We start from the raw sequence: 25,560 nt of genomic DNA on the forward strand, positions 1-25,560 counted from the left end.
CCCACAGTGTCTATGCATGTCTGTGAAACTCTCCAGCAATAGGAGAGTACATATCATCAATTCACAAAAAACGGCAACTTCTACATCAGTTTATGACAGAAACCCTTGATTAAAAAAATAAAATAAAAATGTCCCATAGTGAATAAAAGCGCAGGTTAGAGAATGACACAAGCGGCCGGTAGGTGTCAGTGGATGACACCTGCTATTACCCGGGTGTGTCAGCCAGTGCCCGCCCTCAGGACGCCTCAGTGCCCGTTACCATGGTGACAGTAACACACACGCTCCGGCTGCCTGAGGAGTAACAATACAGATCACACTGGTGCAGCACGAAGTCCCCTCCCCCCGGGTAGTGGTGCGGCTGCTGGCCAGCATGCGGGGGGTCACCGCACACATTATAGCCAGAGTTATTGGTAAAGAAAATTGCGTTTAAAACATATGAGCAAAGATGTTACAACCCCCCGACATGAGCGCTCACTCACACTGACAACATGTGTGTGTCTGTATGATGTATGTGTATAGTAGTGTGTGCCGCCGCTGTGTGGGGAATACAATGTATCAGGTCGGACCCCAGTGACCCCCCAGCAGCAGGAGCACAGTCAGTGTGGCAGCTGGGGGAACAGGTGGGACAGGTGGGACGGCAGCGTGTGTGGGGGGCTGCGGAGGGAAGCCCCGTAACACCGCATCTCACTGCTGCCCCGCTGCCCTGTACACCCAGCGCCTCTCAGTCATAAGAGCAGTGCGGGATACCTAGCAGCATCCCCCGCATCTCTCGGGCACTTGTGTGCGGGGCACTGTGTCTCGCCCTGCTCGGGGTGGGAGCAGTGGGGGCTGCTGCTGCTGGCGGCGCAGTGGGAAGCTCCCAGCCAGCAGCAGCAGGAGCAGGGTGTATGGATAGAGCAGGTTTATGCTAATGAGGGCGGGGGGCGGAGGCGGCGGCAGAGGAGCTGTAGGGTGAGTGAGGGGGTTGGAGCCATCTTGAAATCACTTTCAAAGTTAAGGTGGGAATCGGGCGAAGTTTCCGCGCACCGTGCCCGGCATGCCGCCGCCCCCCAGCCCGGTGTGAGGGCGCTTGATGGGCAGTGACCGGACGGGTACCTGACCGGGAGATGTGGGCGCTCTGCGTGTGGGTCACTGTACTCGGGGCGCTGCAGCAGGCGGGGGGGCTGGATGGACAACTTCATCATCCCGGGACCACCGTGGAAATCAACCTGTCCCTGGGATCGGACTGGAACTACCGCCTGCGGGGAGCCGAGGAGGTGAGCGGGGACGGGTGGCTCAGGCTGGGCTGCGAGCGGCTGTCTGCCCTGTCCCAGCCCGTGTACCTGCAGCTCAGCTCCCGCAGCCGGCTCACCGCTCTCACCGTCAGGCTGCGGGTCCCGGAGCGGGGCGGTCACGGCTGCTACATCCAGCAGCGGAGTGCGGGCAGCGGGCTGCGGGAGCCCGATGTGGACGTGGTGTACGGAGCTCTTCCCGGGATGTCCCGCTGCCTCCCCGCCCTCTATAACCGGACGGACGCTGTGCTGGGCGCCGTGCTGGGGGTGTCGGGCTGCCGGCTGCGGGACCCCCGCACATCGCGCTGCCCGGAGCCGGGGACCGCCGTGCACCTGGTGTGCCCGGCCGCTGGGCTCCGCAGGCGGCTGCTCGTGCGGCTCCGGGTGCTGGAGGAGCCGGGGGTGTCCCGGGGGCAGAGGCGGCGGCTGCGGAGGAGCAGCGGCAACAGCAGCCCCCAGTTCCAGCTGCACAACTACCAGGCGTCCGTGCCCGAGAACGAGCCGGCGGGCACCCGGGTGACCTCGCTGCGGGCCACGGACCAGGACCCGGGCGAGGCGGGCCGGCTGCAGTACTACATGGAGGCTCTGTTTGACAGCCGCTCCAATGACTACTTTGAGATCGACCCGGAGACCGGCGCCGTCAGCACCACCCAGGCGCTGGACCGGGAGACGAAGGACACGCACGTGTTCAAGGTGACGGCCGCGGACTTCGGCTCCCCACGGCGCGCGGCCGTCACCTACCTGACCGTGACGGTGAGTGACACCAACGACCACGCGCCCCTGTTCGAGCAGTCCGAGTACCGGGAGAACATCCGCGAGAACCTGGAGGTGGGCTACGAGGTGATGACCATCCGGGCCACGGACGGGGATGCCCCCTCCAATGCCAACATGCTCTACAGGCTGGTCAACGGGGACGGGGTGAATGCGGCCTTCGAAATAGACCCGAGGTCCGGGGTGGTCAGGACCCGGGCGCTGGTGGACAGGGAGGCGGTCACCGACTACCAGCTCATCGTGGAGGCCAACGACCAGGGCAAGGACCCGGGTCCGCGGAGTGCCACAGCCACGGTGTACATCTACGTGGAGGACGAGAACGACAACTACCCCCAGTTCACCGAGAAGCGCTACGTGGTGCAGGTGCCCGAGAATGTCAGCCCCAACACCAAGGTCCTGCAGGTGCAGGCCACGGACCAGGACAAGGGCAACAACGCCATCGTGCACTACAGCATCGTCAGTGGCAACATCAAGGGCCAGTTCTACATCCATTCATTCACAGGCAACATCGACGTCATTTACCCCCTGGACTATGAGGCTGTCAGGGAGTACTCACTGAGGATCAAGGCCCAGGATGGCGGAAGGCCGCCTCTAATCAATACCACTGGCATGGTGTCTGTGCAAGTGCTGGATGTCAATGACAATGCCCCCATCTTCGTCAGCACCCCCTTCCAGGCCACTGTCCTGGAGAATGTCCCCATAGGTTACTCCGTGGCTCACATCCAGGCTAATGATGCAGACTCAGGGGACAATGCTCGCATACAGTACAGCCTAACTGAGGTCCCTCCAAACTTCCCCTTTGTTATTAACAACAACACTGGTTGGATCACGGTGTCCAAAGAGCTGGACAGAGAAGCAGTGGAGCTCTACACCTTTGGTGTGGAGGCAAGAGATAATGGGGAACCAGTTATGACTTCTTCAGCCAGTGTCACCATAACTGTTCTGGATGTCAATGACAACAACCCAACCTTTACTGAGAAGGTCTACCAGCTGAGGATCAATGAAGATGCTGCGGTGGGGAGCAGTGTTCTCACTATGACAGCTGTGGACAGAGATGTCAACAGTGTGGTGACCTACCAGATCACTAGTGGCAACACCAGGAACCGCTTTGCTATCACTAGCCAGAGTGGGGGTGGACTGGTCACCCTAGCTCTTCCCCTGGATTACAAGCAAGAGAGGCAGTATGTCCTCACTGTCACAGCCTCTGATGGGACTCGCACTGATACTGTCCTTGTCTTCATTAATGTCACTGATGCCAATACACACAGACCAGTGTTTCAGAGCTCACATTACACTGTTAGTGTGAGTGAAGACAAACCTATAGGCACATCTATTGTTTCCATAAGCGCCACTGATGAGGACACAGGGGAAAATGCCAGAATAACATATATAATGGAAGATAATATTCCCCAGTTTAGGATAGATCCAAATACTGGGACCATTACCTCATTGATAGAATTGGATTATGAGGACCAGGCATCTTACACACTGGCTGTGACTGCTAAGGATAATGGGATCCCACAGAAGTCTGACACTACATATGTAGAGATACTGATTCTGGATGCCAATGACAACATGCCTCAGTTTGTGAGGGACAGGTACCAGGGTGCTGTGTTTGAGGATGTACCAATCTCCACAAGTGTGCTTCAAATATCCGCTTCAGACAGAGACTCTGGCTTAAATGGAAGAGTTATGTATACCTTCCAGGGAGGGGATGATGGAGATGGGGATTTTTACATTGAACCCACTTCTGGCATTATTAGGACCAATCGTCGGCTGGATAGAGAAAATGTGCCTATATACAACCTCAAAGCCTTTGCAGTAGACAGAGGAAACCCACCCCTAAAAGCCCCAGTGGACATCCAAATAACTGTTCTAGACATTAATGACAATCCCCCAGTCTTTGAGAAAGATGAGCTTGATATCTTTGTGGAGGAGAATAGCCCAGTTGGGTCTGTGGTTGCCAGAATTACTGCTACTGACCCAGATGAAGGAACCAATGCACAAATCATGTACCAAATAGTAGAAGGTAACAACCCAGAGGTCTTCCAGTTAGATCTTTTCAATGGAGACCTCACAGCCCTAGTTGACCTGGACTATGAAGTGAAGACCGAATATGTCATTGTTGTCCAAGCCACCTCTGCCCCATTGGTGAGCAGGGCTACTGTGCATGTCAAGTTGCTGGACAAGAATGACAATGACCCTGTGCTGCAGGACTTTGAAATCATCTTTAACAACTATGTCACCAATAAGTCCAACAGCTTCCCATCCGGAGTGATCGGCAAAATCCCTGCATATGATCCTGATGTATCTGACACTCTGCATTATAGCTTTATACAAGGGAATGACCTAAACCTTCTCATACTGGACCCATCCTCTGGGGACCTGAAGCTTAGCCGGGACCTTGACAACAACAGACCGCTGGAAGCCCTCATGCGGGTCTCTGTCTCTGGTGAGTTATTCATTCTGACCTATCCTCCTTATTACTGTAATAATTACTGATCATCACTGTGTAATCAGGGGTTTCTCCCTGTGGATACATACAAACCAGTTTCCATCTACTGTAACTTAGTGATTGCCGAGAGAGTGTTGTGTGTAAGCATGTAACTACAGTAGTGTTAATAACATTGTAACTGCTGACACTGACAGCCTTGCACACATGGAGACTGGAAGGCAATAGTTTGAATGGTGTAGTAAGGAGCTCACTACTGCTCCAAGCTTTCCTACATGTGTGATCTTATCTGTTCAGCTGTCTTTAGAAAGAGTAATTGTGTATAATCCTGATGCAGTATAAATCTGTTTGACAACTTTATAAAAATGACTAGGAAACTTGACTACCTGCAAATTGAGTGCTTCAGACAGTGTATTTGTCAGTTACTGTTAAATATATGCTACAGTAAGTTGCAGGTTTTGTTGGTTTTAGAATATTGCTGGGGTTTTGTTTTATGGGAATAAGCTAGATCCCTTGTTTAGATGCTAAATTCACCTGTTTGTGGCTTGTCCCTTCTGATGGAATATCACCTTGAGATAACCAAGATCATTTATCTAAGCATGGAGTCGAGATAAAGAACTGACCTATAAGCTTTGGTTATTTTCACTTTGCAGGCTGTGTTTGAAAAATGACAAGAGCTGATTGGTTGGTATTTTGTCTCTCTCCAAGCTGGATAAACACCCAGAAATGGCAATACTATTAGTATGTTGCTGGTTTGAGTGTGTGTTTTGTGTATAGAGATAATGTATATAAAAAGAAAAATGATACATAAATATATATATTTCTATTTATGTATGGTCTATATTCTGTATTTGTATACATGTGGAAAGTCTGCAGCTAGACAACAGAATGGGGGCATAACTGGAACTCCAAACTTTACTATTGAGAACAAAGATAAAATTGTCCTATTATTCAGGCTCTTTAGGTTACTTATTGTTTAGAATGGTCTAGCCTCATAAATTTTATATTTGCATTGTTTGCAAAACATATATTTGTATGTATAGTCAAGGAAAGGGTTTCTGTAAAGTAAGAGCTACAAAGCATTCTTTGTTTGCAAGCTGTGGGATGCAATGCTGCAAGATGCTGTGTTTTTGCAGAACATTAGCAGAGTTTGGCAGCAATTATATAATAATGTACATATTCCACAATTTGTTTTTTATTATCTAGTAATGACAATTAATGAGGTTAGGAACCTGTGTTGAAAGATTAACCTTCAGCTAGACAATTACGAGGTTATTTACAAAAGCATGCACAGAGAGAGAAAATTGGCTAGAGATTACATACTAGCCAATCAGCTTGTGCTTTACATTTTACAGGCTGTTTTTGAAAAATGACAGGTGCTGATTGGTTGGTACTTGATCTATCACAATCTTGTTTTTCTTCCCAAGCTTTGAAAAATACTCCCCTAAGTCATTTTAAAAACTTGATTTGTTCTTTCATGCTAGTGCACCTTTAATTCAAACACTGGCTCTGATTCTGAGGTGAAAAAAACCTGTGCTCTCTGGCTTGCTTCACTGCAGATGGAGCAGATTTAGAATGTGCTAACAGATTTTAATAAGGACAGTATCCGGATTATAGGTTGACATTGTCTAGGTAGATAGTCAATAGGTCGACACAAGCAAAACGGTCAACACATGGAAAGGGGATGTGCTTGCCATACTTCACTGTGGATGTTACAGTATGAAAAAGTAAAAAAAAACATGAATTTTGCCTTGTTCATGTCGACCTTTTGGAGTTAACCTGTTGATTTACTGTCTAGATACGGTCATTCATTTAATCTGGAACCAAGAGGAACATATCCAAATCTAAATTGTAGTGTAACTATAAAGCTGCCCAGCATTTGTGGGCTACATGCAGCCCATATTTACACAGAATGTAATACTAATAAACTTACTAATACAACTTCCGTGCAACATGGTTTGTACAAGGGCACCTGTTAATTGTCATTTTTGTTTTGCTCTGCCGCCATCTCAGGATCAGAGACCGTATCTGCTGGAACCCTTCTGTTCCTATTCGGTGAACCGCAGAGGAAATACTGTAACGCTAGGTAGAAATCACAGTACAGTGTATCTATACACCCATGTGCACAGGCTTAAATGGCCTTTAAATGTGACAGATTTGTAATATTATGCAAGACATTTTTGATAGTCACCACAAAGTTTGGTCTGTCACAAATTTGTCCAACAGTAACTGTGACGTCATAGATAAGCAGACAGCAAGAAAATGAAACCTGCTGCACAATAATACTTTCAAATATGTCCAAAATTAGGCAAATCCCTTCAGCTCTCGTTCAGCCATTGACCATTTTTAATGTAGCAGGGTCACCTGTAAGGTGCTGCCCTATTGTAAAAGTATACTGCACTTGAAACTAGTGCTCCCTTGATCATGCAGTTGTCGTATGTCTTTACATAGGCTTGCAATACAGTTTCAGTTTGATTCACGCAGTAAAAAGTGTACGACTCTACTCTTCATATTATTTTGAGACTTGTTTTATAATGAGTTTGTGTTATTAAACATGTACAATACCGTTGTAACAAGAGGAAAGGGGGAGGGTGGGTTTGAGTCCAGTAGATGTGAATAGATCTATAGGAAAATAGTAAAAGGGACAGAAATTAGAGTTACGATTACCAGTCTACACGATATAATATAGAAGTAATTTATGTTTATATGACATCATTAGTTTTAGTTATTTGGTGAGGGACAGTATTTGCTTCTGTGTCCACATACTGTATTTGTTTTGACTATATTTTATTTATTTATTAAGTTTCTTATATAACACACACATATTCCGCAGCGCTTTACAGAGAATTTGAACATTCACATCACTCCCTGCCCCTGTGGAGCTTACAATCTATATTCCCTACCACATGTACACGCACACACAGACATTCTAGGGTTAATTTTTGTTGAAAGCCAATTAACCTACCAGTATATTTTTGGAATGTGGGAGGAAACCGGAGTACCCGGAGGAAACCCACACAAGTACGGTGAGAATATAAAAACTCTGCACATTTAGAGCCATGGTGGGAATCAAACCCATGACCTCAGTGCTGTGAGGCAGCAATGCTAACCATTACACTATCCGTACTGCCCCATAATGACCATAGTTAATTTGAATTGGTCATGGACCACCAATCCAGGGCACCCCTACAAGTGCCATTAGGATTAGGCAGTACAGTATATCACATCGCCCACTATCCTAAACAAATGTACCAGCCATATCTGCACAAGGGCTTATGTTATATTATTAAAGCACAATTCTAGATTATGTTCTGCATTGGCAATAAGCCACATTCAGTTCTGGCCGTATCTATTAAATATTCCCACTGTAATATTATTTATTACATTTATATTAAACAACCTTTTTTTCTCATAGCATCGTATAATGGTATTCTTAGCAAGGTTACACGATTACACTGAGCCTGTTACACTTTCACTATAAACACTGCCCTCTTATCTACAGACAGTGGACAGACACAGACTAAACAGAGCTACTGAAAGATTTCTGTAAGAGGATGAGGAGTTCTACTAGAGCCAGGATTGACATGTTAGGACAGATTGCTAAGAACTAGTCTTTTGTATAATTGGATAAGGAAATTCTGTATCACTTTACTAACATATCAGTCAAAACCAAGTTAATCTGGAAACACAATGCTTTCTAGTTGATTTCTTTTTTTTTTTCTTTTTGCTCAAATATTTAAGCTGATTTTTCATGGGAAAAGGAGCTTTTGGCAGCATTTGTCTCCTTACACTGAGAGCAGTTATGTGCATGTAAATGTGAACCATTAAACAACTCTGTAAACACAAGACCATGACGTTTAACCCATAGAGAAGCAACAGATTCCGCAGCGCTTTACCGGGAATATTTGAACATTCACATCAGTCCCTGCACCAGTGGAGCTTACAATCTATATTCCCTACCACATGTACACGCACACACAGACATTCTAGGGTTAGAATTTTTTGGGAGCCAATTAGCCTACCAGTATATTTTTGGAATGTGGGAGGAAACTGGAGTACCCAGAGGAAACCCACACATGTACGGGGAGACTATACAAACTCTGCACAGTTAGGGCCATGGTGGGAATCGAACCCATGACCTCAGTGCTGTGAGGCAGTAATGCTAACCATTACACTATCCGTACTGCAGTTATGACACACTTTCTGGGCAGTAATGGTCACATATTTGCTATCGCTAAATACAGTAGAGGAGAATGGATGCATGCATGCGAGTCCAGGACCTGCATGGTAAAAATGCGTATTATTGAGTGGAAGGTGGCACAGTTTATAGTGGAAAAGATTAAGGGGGGAGATTCTCTAAGCTAAAAATGCGGTAAAAACCCCGTTATCGGGGTTTTTACCGCATTTTGGGATGCTGTAAGCATCCCCCGCCGGGTTATCGCGGCGGGGGGCATCGCCAGAAAAATCTGGCGATGCCCCATAGAAGCCCATTGGCTTCTAACGCAACCCTCCGCCGACCCCCCCGCCGCCCCGCATCGCCCCCTCCCCCCTCACCTGTGTCCGGGCAGCGCAGTGCTGCCCGGACCTGTGACCTCCTCCCTGCACTGATCCTCTTCCGGGTGCAGGGAGGAGGAGAGCCCGGCGCAGCAGCAGCAGCGCCGGGTGTGGGAGGGAGGGGAGAGCCGCCGGGACCTGCTGGGACCCGGCGACTCTCACCGCAAAGGACAGCTCTTAACGCAAGAGCTGTCCTTTGCCTTAATTATCGCATATGTTACAGCATATGCGATAATTAAATATGCGATGGGCGGCGAAGGGGGGCGGAGATTCTTAGAGAATCTCCCCCTAAATGATATAACAGAGTAGGAATGTGTGTAGGTTCCAGAGCTTACATAGTGAAAGCTGGTATAACCATGGTATAGTGGTACAAGGCTCTTGTATTATTGGATTTGTCAGGGCCTTGCAGGGAAAATTTTAAATTCTAAAATTGTCAGGATTAACTGAAAGACTTATTAGAATCAAGAAAGTCATTAAGAGGGCACTCTGCTACAAGAAAGTGATTATCGATCTTTATTATTAGTAAATGTCCACAAAATTAAAGATATTGGATAAGCAATACCTCAAATGCAGTATGTTTTCATACATTGGTGGTGGTCCACTTTCTGGAGTACAATGATGGTAAACAACCAAAAATCAGAACATTCTTTACATGTAGGAGGGTCTAGTCTATAATGTGCTGTAGTATTTCTGTAGTTTTCATCAAATTTGAACTCTAAAACACCCCCATGTGATAACCTTGCACACAACGCAAGGGTTTTGTCAGATTGGTGCTTTTAAATGCTAGTTCTTTTCCACCCTCACAAAAAAAGCACTGTGTCTACACACTGAAGTGAGTGTGAAACCCTCCTCCCTGTCACACCAGAGTAATGACACTCAAGAAACTTTACATGCAGCTTCTTCAGTTAATTGCTGACATGTTCCTGGTTATGAGCATTATACATTCACTTTGTTGCTGACCTGTTCCAGTGTATGTGCAGAACACTCTTCATTGCCCACCTGTTCTGGTGTATGTAAAACAACCTGTTATTGTGTTGAATGACAGGCGGTCAGTATCATGGTAGCCAATTAGAGGCCGCTTTTATCTGCCGAAAATGGACCCGCGATAGCACGAAATCTCACTTGTGTGAAGAAGTCGCATGCGATCCCCATTGAGTCGACTGGCAGCTTCCCGGTCGGCAGGATCTCATACAATACACTGTATGCGGTCCTTTTTGCATACAATGTATCGTATGTAATTCCAGCCAAGACTGCCGGCTTAGCTGCAATGCAACACATTTCTACTACAGCTGGTGCAGTCCTCAGGCTCCTATGTGATGCGCACTAGACTGTACATTGCATCGGACTTGATGCCAAATATATGTGATTTGGATGCTTTTTATGTGATTTATCGCTGCATTTGCATAAAAAGTGACTAAATCACATGTTTATTGCCCTAGTGTATTGGCACAACAGCACCCCCCCCCCCTCCACCACCACCAGTGTATATTTGTGATATTATTTTTTTATTTCTAGCAATTATTCATATAATTAACATTGTCTATTTTATCCCTATAGATAGAGTGTAAGCTTGCAAGGAGGGCCCTCCTACCTCTGTCTGTTTTATCACAGTTTCCAGTTGTAAAACGCAAAGGAGTATGCTGCCTTATATAAGAAACTGTAAATAAGACCATTTAATATATTTAAGTTAAATTGTAATATATATATTTTCTCTAATGTGTGTTACAGAACTTTATTAAGCAGACCTGTCATGCACATACAGTGGAAACCTCCATGTTATGGGCATCAAACATTGCACAACAGCCTATCAATTTATTAGAAACTGGTTCTTTTAAAGTGCACGTGATGGCTGACACACCCGGTTCCTGCCAAGTATGGGAAACCTTTCACAAAATGGGGGCAGGTGCACTCTGCTATGGAATGTGATAATTATTTGGAGTGCTATTACTGCAGTCCAACAAGCCACTGCTAACCACTGACAAGTCACATACACACAACATTCCTCCAGTGACTGTTTGCTCAGACTCTACTACTCAGACCTTTTTTTTTTTTTCTTGGTCAGATGGTAGTCCAGTGCAGGAGGTGCAATCTTAACTTTTGAATAACGGTAGTGTATCAGCATGAGGTAAAAATCCTGGAAGTCCGGATCCTGACACTCCAAAAACCGACAGTGGGATCCTAGGAGACGGGAACAAATTTGTTCTCAAAATGGGCAAAACCATGTGCACTGCAGGTGGGGCAGATGTAACATGTGCAGAGAGTTTTAGATTTGGGTGAGTTATTTTATTTCTGTGCAGGATAAATATTGTCTTGTTTAATTTTTTACATTGCAATTAAAGCCGTGTACACACGGCTGCGATAGGTGCTGAAATGCCAATGATGGGAGTGTGCCCTGGCGATAAATCGCCGGGTGCGCGCTCCCGTTTTCAGCCCCGTTCTAATCGCTGGTCGCAGGAGCATGGTCGCAGCTGATTACCTCTGCGGCTCCCCCGGCAGAGGTTCCCTTTCATCAGCGACCATCTCTGGTCGCTGATGAAAAGGAGACACTGAGCAATATATTGCTCAGCAATATATTGATAGCAATATATCTCCCCCGTGTGTACGCACCTTTAGATTTCAGTTTTAACATGCCCCACCCACCACCCAAATCTAACTCTATTATACTTGTCCCACCTAAAGTGCAGAATGGTTTTGCCCATTTTGAGAACAGATTTGGCCAGCGATCAGGTCTGAATTATTAGGCCCAGAATCCAGACAGAACCTGCTAGTAAGTAATAGGGTTAGGCACTAGGGGGAGGTTTAGGCTGTGGGAAGGGTGGGTTAGGGTTAAATTACTTGGAGGAATGGGTTGGGATTGCTTTGTCAGTTTTCTGACTGCTGGGGTTTATTATCAATCCTGGTGTATAAAAAGGGAGGAGTTGAAACAATGGGAGAACCATTGAGGTGATTGAGAGTGCTAGGCTTTTGTTGTAAAAAAACAAAACCAAAGCAGTATATAGATGGGATTTCTGTTCCCTTAAGTACAAGAAATTCTCACTTGCTTTAAAATACAAATCTGCTGGGTCCATTTCAGTGTTCCGGGCAGGGGTTTTTAGTTTATTAACCCTTTGAGTGCCAACATTGCTGCGAGAGATGTGCAAAATATCCATAGTGCGTCGCTCATAGTGCAATAATATTTAACTTCAGATCATTTGCAGACAATAACTCAAGTGATTCAGATTCATATTTTGCACATCTCACACAGAAACATTGGCACTCAAAGGGTTAAGCAGAAATCTAGGTGTGTTATGTCATTTAGAATAGAATGTAAAAGCACTTGTAAAGCTCTATGTAGTTTTGCCAGCTACAAATAAAATCTGACTGCTTTAATAGGACCCTTTCACCAACTAAACTGAAACCAAGGGTGAGCAGGAAAAGGTGAATAGCCCTACCCACCGCTAAGGACAAGCCAACCGGCTAAAGACAACTTTGAATTTAACATGTCTTCTAATCTCGTAAAGGTTGACCTTTTATGACATGCCAAGACATAAACAAAAATTGCATTTTAACATAAAGTTTAATCCCATCTTCTACAGTTTCAGTGTAGTTATTTTGCTTACAGCATTTTCACTCAATTGGATAAGTTACACCAGGAGGTGTCCTTTTAGTGCTAAATGCAGCGTGGAGCTTGACAACAGTCTGGTGAGAACACCCAGAGAGCGCAGCACCTGTGCTCGCTTCCATGGTGCAGCTGGCAATCTAAGGCACTGCTGGGTTTCCCCTTCTCTCCGCTGCTGTGAGACTGAATTGTATTATGGTGAAATTCTAAACTTCTCCGAGGGCATTTAGTCATCATGTCAGTGGGTTCCTGAATCCAATTGTTAGGCTTAAGAGACTGTTTAAATAATTAGCATTTGTTTAAGTTTTTTTTTTTTTATTATTGAGACCTTGTATATTGTCGTATATAATATAAAGGTCAAATAAATACAGAACATATTAAATTTAGTATTTGTCCAGCATTTTTTCGTCTAACCATCATATAAGACATTTTAAGGTTACTTTTGTTTAAGGTTTTAATATAATTCAAGTTCTGTATTTTTGGTATATCCCAGACTACAATCAAATTGCAGACATAGATTTTTTTTTCTTTTTACAGTATGTTTGAACTTTTTGTTAAATCTTTACATGAATTATTCTCCAGGGGCCAAAGCAGCACTAGGTTCCAGAAGAGTTACATGGACATATTAAAAAAACAAACAAAAAAAAAACCACAACAACAACAAATGGTGAAATATACTATACCCCCCTCCCCCCATGGTTTGTTGTTGCCTTAGATCCAGAAACGACGTTTAACTTATTTTTTACTAAGATTAGACACCAGACTTATACCCCGATCTCACTGCAGGCAAATTCACGGGTCTAGCATGTTGACCCGGAAATTTGCCTTTTAACACAGGATTTTTGGCAGTGTGAACGGGTCACATACCCGGATCTCATACATGGGTAAAACCAGGGCTATTTTTCAGCAGGCTTCAGCAGGAACTGAGGGCCCTTATTCTAGTTCACTCTTTCTGACAAAATCTTTCTTAGATGGGCAAAACCATGTGCACTGCAGGTGAGGCAGGTGTTACTTGTGCAGAGATAATTAGATTTGGGTGGGGTTTTACACATGCCTCACCTGCAGTGCACATGGTTTTGTCCATCTAAAGGTGCGTACACACAGGGGCGATTTTGTGCAAAATCGAAGGAAATATGGTCGCTGAGCGACCATATTGCCCACAATGGGAGTGTGCACCGGCGATATATCGCCGGGTGCGCGCTCCCGTTTTTGCCCCTGTGGTGATCGCTGGTCGCAGGAACATGCTCCTGCGATAGGGTTACCACCTAGGACCTTTAATTCCGGACACATGTTAATTACACAGGTTCTGTGGCAGTTTAAAATCAGCTGAAGTGGAGTCTTGAAGTCAGCCAGCCACAGAACCTGTGTAATTAATATGTGTCCGGAATTAAAGGGACTAGGTGGTAACCCTATCCTGCGACCAGCTGATTACCCCTCCCCCCGGCAGTTTTTTTTTCATCAGAGACCATCTCTGGTCGCTGATGTAAAGTAGAAACTGAGCAATATATTGCTCAGCCATATATTGCTCAGCCATATATGGCTGAGCAATATGTCTCCCCCGTGTGTACACAGCATTAGAAATATTTTGTCAGAGTGAACTAGAATAAGGGCCTCAGTTCCTGCTGGAGCCTACTGAAAAATAGCCCTGGGTAAAACCCTTCTTTTTACCCGTGTCTGAGATCCGGGTATGCAGACACGGGTTGACCCGTTCACACTTCAGAAAAACCCATGTTTAAAGGCAAATTCCCGGGTAGAACTTCACCCGGGAATTTGCCTTGCAGTGAGAATGGGGGTCCAGCGCGGCAGTCTGCCAGGGAAAAGCTGTGTATTTCTCACTTGCAGCGAGAACACGGCATTACTAAAGTAATTGAAGGCGTTGCCTATAGCAACCAGATTCTGGTTACTTTTTATCTATTGCAGGGATGGGGAACCTTCGGCCCTCCAGCTGTTGTTTAACTGCACATCCCAGCATGCCCTGCTTCAGTTTTCTATTTGGCCATACTAAAACTGTTGCAGGGCATGCTGGGATGTGTAGTTCAACAACAGCTGGAGGGCAGAAGGTTCCCCATCCCTGCCTTATTGCATTTTAGGAAATGACAAACGGACTCTGTTTGCCATGGACAACACCATTACTTGCCTGATTTACAAGTTGTAGTATATCTACCCCTAGGTCTCTGATACTGTGGTGGAAAATAATACAGTACAGTTTGTCCTGTGTGGAATGCAAAAATCAGATCGCTCCTTCCAGCTGAGCAATCTGCAATTTAGGTGACAAGATACTTGGATGTAGTGCTCCCTAAGGCCTTTACCTTCTTTTTCACCTATGACCTTAAACCCAGCAAGTTACTACCAGTCCACCAGGCAGTCCCCTCAAGACAGAGCTTCCATAGGCCAATACAGCAGTGTGAGGATTAATTAATTATAAATGGCTTTACAGCATACAGGTGATTGAGAGCCCAAAAGCACTGTTCCTATCTAGCATATGCTCTATGCTGTGCATTTTTCTCATATTTGCAATATTCCATTTACATTTTAAAAGTGATTTTGTTTTCTTGCTGCTGGTAACCAGAAAGCTCAGTGTTACATATTTTCAAATACTATCTTACCTTGCAGAACAATGGAAGATAACACTGTTGCTAATGCAGTGATTTTATTGTCATGGGATTTAGAAATGCACTTCCAGTTACAGTACCTACTGTATTGCTAGATTACAATGATTTTCCCTGTTGTCCCATGTTGTTGCTCATGGTAACTGAAAAGCTTGAGTTAGCCCCCCTGGATATCATGGGATGTGTACAATTCATACTGTAAGTACATAGAATATAAAGATATTGGGTGTGAATTGGCTCGCAGGCCATGTCCTAGTCCTATCTCAACAGTCATTAGGTTGGCAGCAAAAGGACATGCACAAGGTTAACATTGACAGAAAGTTGGCACAAGCAAAAAGGTTGCCATGGAAAAGGTGATTACATCATTACAGGGTGAGGTCAAAAGGGGAGGTTTTTTTGGTGCCTGTGTCCACACCTGGGTACGTGGACCCCCAATTAGTGTACCACTTTACTCGCCATGCATCAGGCCAGGCTCTACTATTACTACAATCGGCACACTTTACCGCCCGGTTAATGAAAATATTGTTGCGTCAATATACACATTACAAGGACTTCTCAATCTTAATGAGTATTCCAGCAACATTTCATGCAGATATACAAAACCCCCTCCTCACTCCAAAAAAAAAAGAGTAAAATATCTATAATTTGGTATGATCCAGTAATCACTCCAAGCAATTGCTGTCTTGCACCTTGGTTTATACATGACTTGTCAGCAGAGAGGCAATGAAATATGACAGCTTCCTTTAATCAACGTTTATTACATTTTGGCAAGTTGAAGCAGCTCTCATGAACATTCTACATTGCTTTATGTCTGTTATGTTTTCATACACAAACATGTGCACAATGACCTGATTTCCTTTTTCTGGTGGCTGAAACCTATGGAAAGCTCTCTGAAGGCCAGTTATGCCCTCTGTAGTGACATCTGTAGATCTCATTAATTGGCTGCTAGATTTATTATAAAGACCTAAAACAAAGGATTACGGGTGTGGATTAAAACCTAGACTGGGTTTAGTTCCAGAATGGGGAACCTTTGGCCCTCCAGCTGTTGTTGAACTACACATTCCAGCAAGCTCTGCAACAGTTTTAGCACGGTCAAATGGCAAAACTGTAGCAGGGCATGCTGGGATGTGTAGTTCAACAACAACAACTGGAGCACCAAAGGTTCCCCATCCTTGGTGTAGGTTAAGCCATTATATCGACCAGTATTGTACAACGGTGAAAATGTTGACACAGGAAAAATGTCGACATGAGTTTTCAGTGTTTTAGTTGCCTCTGTCGACAGCCGCCCCCCCCCCCCAATTTTTTTTTTAGTGTAGCATGTACCTTTTGTATGCTTCTGACATGTTACCATTCCCAATTGTCGTTCACATGGATTGATTTGGATAAAAAAAAAGTTGTGAATAACTTATGTCGACCATTGCCATGTCGACCTATTGCTTGTGTTGACCTTTTTGTCTATGTTAACCTTTTGACTATGTCAACCTATTAAGGAAAACAAGAGTTGGTTGTGCTACATAAATGACTGTCAGGTGTACATGTAGTAATAAAATCTTATCACATTTATTAACTGATAATAGAAATAGAATAAACAATAATTACATTGAATATAAATCAAGATTTAAAAATGTCATATATGCGTGACTCTGTTGCTGTGTTGTTATGGTATTCATTTTATAGTCACCCTTGATGCCCTTAGGATGATGGATTTTCCAGTGTCCCTTACTATTTGGCCAGATGTGGATGGTTCCAAAATTGATGCTTTTGATGGTGTTAGTAATTGGATATGGTGTAACTCCTCCCCATACGGTGTCAATACTAAATCAGGCGCGTTTGCATACAGCTGGTGTTAGAGAGGTGGTGCTCCTCCACAACAGTTATTGCCATAAGCGGGCTGAGGGGTCCAGTTTAGAGTTGGAAGCAGATGGTCAGATCCACAAAATATTGCAAAACGGGCTGGTTGGGTCACTTGTCAAAGATGGTATCGGCATATAGGATGTCACAGCAACAAAGGGTTCAAGCGACACTGGCGCTTGGACCATTCTTCAACGCCCCCTTCTTTCTGGTTGCTGCTTGGCCTGAAATCTGAATACCAGGCGCCCTCAAGATAACTTAGCTATCACTTCTTTTTTTATATGCCAACCTGTTGACCAATAGTGGACAACCTATTAAATGTCGACTAAAGGCGACTAAAACCTATTAAATGTCGACACACTGGGCGATTTGTAAGCTAAAAACCACTCAAAACACCAAGTTTGAGCGGCTTTCAGCCCAAAGTAGCCCATTGTGTAAGGCCCGGCGATGATCGCTCCCGCATCATCGCCGGGAAAGCTGTTCATCTGCTTGTATTACCAGCTGATGGGCGGCTTTGTGGACAGCTTTGCATAGCGCTGCGATATGCAAAGCCCCCGTCCTTGTATGCACTGAGCATCTCTACCCCCCCAGCGATGACAGCGGTCATCGCTGTCCATACAAGCTGGGCATAACCGCGAGTGTGAGCTGCTCAATCGGAACCAGGTTTAGTCTGCCTACTACATTTGCACTGCTTTACTTCTCCCATGCTAGACTGGCTTTCCTGTGCATTTCTCAAATAAAATAGTACAGCAATGATAGGTAGGAGAGTTTATTCACTTTTGTTTCCCCCTTGGCATGCCTTCTTATACCAGTGCCAAGTCTGTTACCTAATCCTACTGAGAGCAGTGTCTCACAAGTGCATTATCAAGCCACTGATTCAGAGAATGCCTGATCTTTCCTTTCAGCCTCTCACGTCTGTATGTCCTGGCTGATATTTGGGTATGGACGGAGCAGCACAACAAGGGGACCTTATCAGTGTTTATGTGCTGTTTATTCTTGTGATGTGTGTGTATAGGTACTGGTGGTGTTTGCGTGTATTTTATGTTATCTTCGTGAGAGCACGGAGCCAGAAATTTCTGCTTGTACCTTTTTATGTTTGAGTGTAGATTCTGTTGACCTAAAAGAGGTCACAAATTGACTTTTTTCAGAACCTTTATGCTAACTGGGATTGTTGCAAGAACAAAAAGTCATAAGGAAGTTAACTGCATTTTGTTTTGAATAATCAACTTCACCCAAAACTATTTATTTTAGTATGTTTTGCATAAAGTCAGAGTTTAACCCTTTGAGTGCCAACATCTGTGAGATGTGGAAATATCTGCTAATGCTGCTTTCAGACCGCAAAACTGGCTTTGACCCTGTATTTGAAAACGTTTCCAAAAACGGGTCTGCCAGGTAAAACCCCTTTCACACCGCATCTCTTAAACGGTATATTACCGTTTAAGTGCGATTTTTTTGGACACCGGCAGACCCATTTTTTGGAAACTATCCAAATACAGGGTCAAAGCCAGTTTTCAGCGCCCCCCCCCCCCCCCCCCACGGGTTAACACACACAACCCCCCAATGTGTTTAAGAGCACCCCCCCTTCCCCCTGCAGCCGGTACCTCCTGAGGATCCCGGCAGTATGGACGGCTGGCTGCGCTTATGAAAAAAAAAAGGGACTTTCGGAAAATGGCTGCCCCATCTTTCGTATGGGGGCAGCCATTTTCCGAAAGTCTCTCTTTTTTTTTTTCATAAGCGCATCCGTCCATACAGTACTGCGGCTGCCGGGATCTGCAAACTCAGGGAGGTACCGGCTTCACGGAGAGGGGGGTGGGTTTCTTAAACACAATGCGGGGGGGGGGGGGGTCGGGATGTTATTTAATGAGCTCATTAAATATTCACTGCGCTGAATTTAGGACCCAGCTTATTGGCTGGGTCCTAAATACCGTTTCAGACCGGATTTTGATGGCAAAATACCGGGTCTGAAACGGGTAGGACCCTCCATTTTAACAGTTTTACAAAAACGGCTTTTGTAAAACGGTAAAGTGGTCCTGCACCTTTCAGACCGCACAGATTACCGTTCTAAAACGGTAAAAAATCGGCAAAATACCGGTTTTTAAGTGCGGTCTGAAAGGGGCATAAGAATTCCAGTTGCTCACATTTGTTATACAAGTTCAAATAAATGTGTAAAAAAAAACAAAAACATTTTCTTATATAAAGGAAACATTACATGCCATTATGATAAATATAAATGTTTGCTTGGCCAATTTTCACACCTATTTTGACAAATTCACTTGGCACTCATAGGGTTAATTTAGTTACAGAAATCAGACTGGCTTTTTCCAAATAGATTAAGCATTTGCCATGCTGCTATAATAATAATGGGGGAAAAAACATACATATTTAAGAGGCAGCCACTGATTGGCTGAGAGAGCTCTCAGCCAATCAATGGCTTCCCATTCATTTGTATGTTTTTTTTTTTTTTTTTTTTAGCAGATTAGCTCCTGGCTCCCTCTGCCCGGCTGTCTGCGAACCCCAACCCCTCATCCCAGCTACTGACTCCCTCCACCTGCCTCTCCCCAGGAATTGCATGTGATAAATTGCATGCAAAATTTGGCACATCAAGTGCCTAAATGTATTTGAGCCCTCCTGGAGAGCTGCTGCGGAAATCAGGTCCGACTTGTCCTTTGGACAAGTTGGCCTAATGCATGAGGGAGCCTTTAGATCACTTGCATTAGGAATGTACATGATCTCTGTCACAGTAACCCCAAGGTCACTTGGTAACTTCATCCATGGGAAGCCCTGCTGAGCTGAATAGCCAAATGGAAGTTAAAGTCCTGCATGGTTTGTGCTCCAAGCCTGAACAAGAGACTACTGTCACCATCATTTTCACAAGAAATGTGGACTCTAGATAAAGTGTAAATTGTAATTTTACATTTACACCATACAGCAGTGTTTTTCAACCACTGTGCCGTGGCACACCAGTGTGCCTTGAGCTGTTCTCAAGTGTGCCCCCAGATCTAGAGATGCCCAAACCAGTTTACAGCAATCACCAGTTCAACTGTTATTTACTGGTCTCTACTTTTCATGTAAAGGGCCAATGTGTTTTATTTTGTTACCAGTGTGTTTGTTTTTTATATGGGGGCCAATAGGTTGGTTTTTTTCCTGTGGGGGCCAATGTTTTTGCCCTGTAGGGATCTCATGGTGTGCCTTGGCAATTTAAAAACCTTATTTAGTGTGCCGCAAGGTAAAAAGGTTGAAAATCACTGCCATACAGTAACATTATCGGGCTGATTTTTACAATATAACATGATGAATAAATAGTTGTAATGTATCAGTGCTGTGTAATAATAGCCTAATTCAGATGTTTCTGCCTACATCTCCTTCAAAAGGGTAACTATAAGTGCAGATTGCAATCCCTGTATTTTCAGTGGGGATATATTCTGTGACTTCTGTGTACCAAACTCCGAAAGCGGTGGTACACAGAAGGCACAGATAGAGGCTATGGGTGATTTTGACTATACAATTTCTCCTTAAAATGCATGGGGACGATTTTGGATCCATTATAAGCAACAATAGTCAAAATTGCCTAGTCTAGTTTGCCGGTCAATAGAGACGCCACATAGTGCTGTTGGGCGCAGGGGAAACCTAGTGGGATTTTGGCTAGATAGCTAGACAATTTTGACTATATAACCAAAATATAATGCCAAATCGAACTATGTGTACACGGATTTGGGCCAACCGGTTTACATCATCATTATATGCTTTGAACCACTTTATGCCTTTGGTGGCTTTCTTGCTTGTGAGGGATCTTTCAATCCCTCAGTCGGCTCCTGAATCTTATAATATGCACATATGCGATGCCAGACTCCCTGTTGGGAGTCTTTTTTTCCAAAATTTTCCCTGTGAGCAAACTTGTTATCATGTAACAAATTATTATCTACACTGCGATGTACAAACTTGCGGCACACCTGCATTTTTTTGTACACAGGGTCCCTTGTACAGTGTTTTGTTTTTTTTGCAGGTGTTCTGGTTGTAGTACATTTTATTACTATGTATCTGAAATCTCCCCTGGAAACATGCAGAAACAGAAGTTTCTGTGTGATATCAGTAACCTATTAAGCAAAGCCTGAATGGGGGAGAGACCTACAGTATATCTGCTGTGTTAGGCAGTGGGAGCAATCATAACCCAAGTTCTCTTGACTGTACATGCACAGGCGACAGAGCTGGTCATTAGAGAGCACATCGGCTGTCAGCCTGGGCGATATACTGAGCAATATCGCTCACTTTACAGCCCAGTGTAAAAATGTTGCATGCTTCTAGGATGTGGAGTCTTTTTCGCTGAAAGTCTTCACGATGGTGCAATTCCTTTTTCCTTTTCTGATAAAACAGTTTTTGCATGGGTGACCAATATTGTGTTTACAACCTGAACAATATTGTCTGCCAATATCTTTTAGTGACATCACCTGGACCCATTGAAGGGGCATGTCATTTGGATATATAGCCAAAATGACCTGCATGTTCAGAAGACCGTAATCATCATTAACGGAGCGCGTGAGTCTACACACTGTTGTGAATATCGCTCAAACTCCTTTCTAAGCGATATTATTCACAATATCCTCTAGTGCAGGGCTGGGCAATAGTGGCCCTCTAGCTGTTGATGAACTACACATTCCAGGATGCTTTGCATTAGTTTTGCTATGTGGCCATGCTGAAACTGATGCAAGGCATGCTGGTATGTGTAGTTCATCAACATCTGGAGGGCCGCTATTGCCCAGCCCTGCTCTAGTGTGTATGGGGCTTGAAATGGAAATTAGAATTGAGGAAAAAAACCCAATGTGATCTGAATTATTAGAGGAAATCTATGGTAAATAATATAGGACACTCGCATCCTGATTTGCCCAGCTTGCATACATAGAAATGTATTTCTACAAATATTCAGGTAGAAATGTGGCCCACAAAGTAGAAGTTACTAACTAGGTGGAATCTCTCACATACTGATGAACATTGCACACATAGCTGCTATTCTCAGACTGTTGGGACATTAGCTGCTCATTAAATCTTCAGGGTAATTTAACAGGCTGATTAGGTTTGGGTAAGCAATACACTGAATTATTAACCACTGACTAACAATTTCTTACTTGCCCCTTTTGACATTTAGAAAACTTGGATGCAATAGGGCAGCCTTTGTAAAAGTGCACATAAATAACCACTGGTGTTATGTGTTTTGAATACATAACAGTAAAGGTATTTAGATGATTATAAAAGAGAAAAAAACATTCTCCCAATGGCCTGTGTATGACCAAATATTTTCCGTAAATGGCTGTGGAGTATGTGTGTGTGTGTGTTATATACTAACAATAATACCAATAATAATAATTCTGCGTAGTTAGTAACCATTGCTTGAAAATAGATTTCAATGCTGTTGGTACATCTAAACATATTACTAGTAGTGACACCACACTACGGTTCCTTTTTAGGCATTTTTATATCCATGTTCAGGGCAAATGAATAGATCTTTTTTGGGTACTTTTGGCAACTTTGTTCAGTTGAACAAAGAGGATTATTCAACTTCAAGTGTATATGGTACTTGTGTAGTATCACGGCTCCCACGATGGGCATCGTACAGGGAAAAATCGCATCGCATGAGATGTGGTTGGCGTTGATAGTGGGGGTGGTACAGTGTGAAAAATGACATTTGGGGTGCTTTTTACATGTTTCAACTCATGTCCATAATTTCAGTGAAAAATGACATCGCATCAGATCAGATCGCATGCGATCTCATGCGATCTCATGCGATTTTTATCAAAAATGCATAAAAACCCCGTAACATCGCATCGCATGCCACTACATATGGCATGCGATGGGAGCCGTGATACTACACAAGTACCTATATTTCTGGGAGCTGCACATTGAAGCCATATGAAAGTACTGTATATACACACCTTGACTTGAACTTCGACAATCTGTCTGAAACAGCTGCACTGCAACAATAAAGAGTACATATGTATAGATGTGTGTGCAGTGCCAATGCTCCTTAGATGTTATATGGCTTATAATGCTCCTGCAAAGGTTGGGATCCAGAGGTCACATCTTATGCATTGCACATGCAACACTTTGCAATCTCCATAGAGGAGCCGCTACCCCCCTGCTTGTGCCGCATTACTCACCAACAGTTGGGATTCCGACTGCCATTTCTCGGACATCAGAATCCCAACAGTTGGTTTCCTGATTTATAGGGTTATTGTCCTTCGTGGGGGAGAGTAGAATAGGAGGCTTCACTGCACCCGCCCGCTGTCGGGTTCCTGACAGTTGGGATTCCGATGATGGACAAACGAACCTCAGAACTTCGAATGTTGATGACTTATACCATACCCCTGGTGCCTCCACCTCACACGGGTCAAAACTGGGTACACACAAAGCCTGGCTGATTGGTAGCGTTTATCTAATTAGAGGTGGATTGGACAAGTATGTGCCCAGCTTAATGCCCAAATATTAGACCCATGATCTTAATTTAACAAAAACACCTGATGAAAATATTGTGTGCTCTTTACAGAACCAGTAAACCTACTTTTAAATTATATATTTTTTAGATCTTGTTACTCTTCGCTACTTGCCATTACAGTACTTTAGCCGGGATCTCTCCTGGACAAACATTGTTTTTTTTTTTAGAGGGAAAATATCCCAAACTAACCTAGCAAATCAATCTTCCGTTTATCTCTAGAATGCCCATGCTCACTGTCCTATAGTAAATTTGAAGAAATCATTTTATGTAATTTTCTGTTTCTGTGTTCAGTAAAATGTTATGCCTTTGCATGGATGGGTAAAGATCTCTTGGAACAATTATACATATATCTCTGTAAAAATGGAAAGAAGACATCTTACCAAAATTATTATTATGAATTGCACCTAACGGGGGTTGATTTTGGTTGACACGCAGTGCTGCATGTAATATTTAGCCCGCCGCTCACAGATGCCACCGTCCCCCTTTGCAGGCCGAATTTACCTGCATGGCTGTGAAGGAATATTTTGCATAAAATTCAATTTGCAGCCTATAGGGCGACACCCACATCATTTCATGATCGCCGACCATTGAATAATGTGGTCCGCACACGCAAATCTAAGACACTCTCAGGTGTCTTAGGCTTGCGTGTGTACTGGCCAAGGACAGGGCAGGCAGCTGACACCCGGGAACCACCATGAAACGATGAGCGTTCCCATGGGAAAGAATACCCGCCGCGCCATGCCTGCACTGGTGGTTGCGAGTGCCTGGCGAACACTCTGTTCGCCGTGGCCGCTCGCACCCGGCACGTGCGCAGGAAGGAACCATCACAAAATTTTCCATGGTGCGCATGGACCTGAATAAGGTCCAACATGTAAAGAAGGAACAGCAACATATTTGTATGGAACAAAAGTGGTTACAATGTTTCTATATAAAAATAACAGTATGACAAATGTTCTTGAAATTGAATAGAACAGTGAGAAGGCTTTTGCATTTTATTTCTGTATTGGATGTAAATGTTTGTCAGCAATGAGCTAGCTAGGTGTATGCCCATAAATTAAAAATCTATTTTTTTTTTCTAAAATTCTCTAACATATGTATATATTGATTAAGGGGGTGTGGTTTAAACAATGGTATTACTTGGTAGAATGACAGCCATTGCTAGTGAACGAGAAGTTTGAGGTGTTGCTATTGCCCGCCTCCCAGATGCATAGTGTTGAAAGCACACCACCAATTTGTTTGCTTTTGTGTTACTGAGTAATAAGCACGGTGTACCTGTAGATGTTTTCTTCATATCTCAAGTACTCTTCTTTGTCTGGAAACCTTAAGCTGAGCCATGAATGCATTATTACCTCACCTTCAGTATGAGCACAGGCCACTCCTTGTATGCTCATACAAACCTTTCTAAAGATTAATTAAACAAAGACTACAGAGTAAACAATGGCATCCACAGTGTAGAACGCTATTCTCTGCTGGCTTAACATGCTGTGATACTGCGGTGTATGACGTTAGTACAGATGGTCTAGTAGGCTACTAAAGGGGTGTACACGCGGCCATTTTAACTAAGTGATTTTGGTTAGTCAAAATCGCCCAGTCGCTGCTGGAGATAAGCCGGTGGCCATCCCAAGCAGCAGCAGCCCATTCATACAGCCAAATAGACATTGCAGTGTCTAACAAAAATATTCTTGCCTGCAGTGTCTATTTTTATGGTGATACCGACGTTGCTCAGCCGCACATTGCTATCATCCGCTGTGTATGCATTGGGCAATTCAGGGAAATATTCTAAGCTATTTTGACAATGTAGTCATATAGGCCCTTATTCTGGTTCACTCGCCAAAGCAAATTCCTTCTCAAATGGACAAAACAGAAGTAATTTGGTCTGTCAAGTGGCCTCTAGCTGTAGGTGGCAGTACTTCAGATCTGTCCGGAAAGTAATGAGACTAAATCCAGGAAAAACTATGAAACTGTCAGAT

At 44.1% G+C, this 25,560-nt stretch overlaps 1 protein-coding gene across 1 annotated transcript in view; it reads left to right on the plus strand.

The window, feature by feature from the left end:
• The first annotated feature begins 918 nt into the window (after nucleotides 1-918).
• The window catches only part of CELSR1 (cadherin EGF LAG seven-pass G-type receptor 1), a 180,388-nt gene continuing 155,746 nt past the window's right edge, over nucleotides 919-25,560 (plus strand). The window contains 1 exon segment of the mRNA XM_083182922.1: nucleotides 919-4,494. Coding sequence (XP_083039048.1) covers nucleotides 1,107-4,494 — 3,388 coding nt within the window. The 5' untranslated portion in view covers nucleotides 919-1,106.

This window comes from Crinia signifera, chromosome 4, assembly GCF_055691185.1.
Source record: "Crinia signifera chromosome 4, ASM5569118v1, whole genome shotgun sequence".
NCBI lineage: Eukaryota > Metazoa > Chordata > Amphibia > Anura > Myobatrachidae > Crinia > Crinia signifera.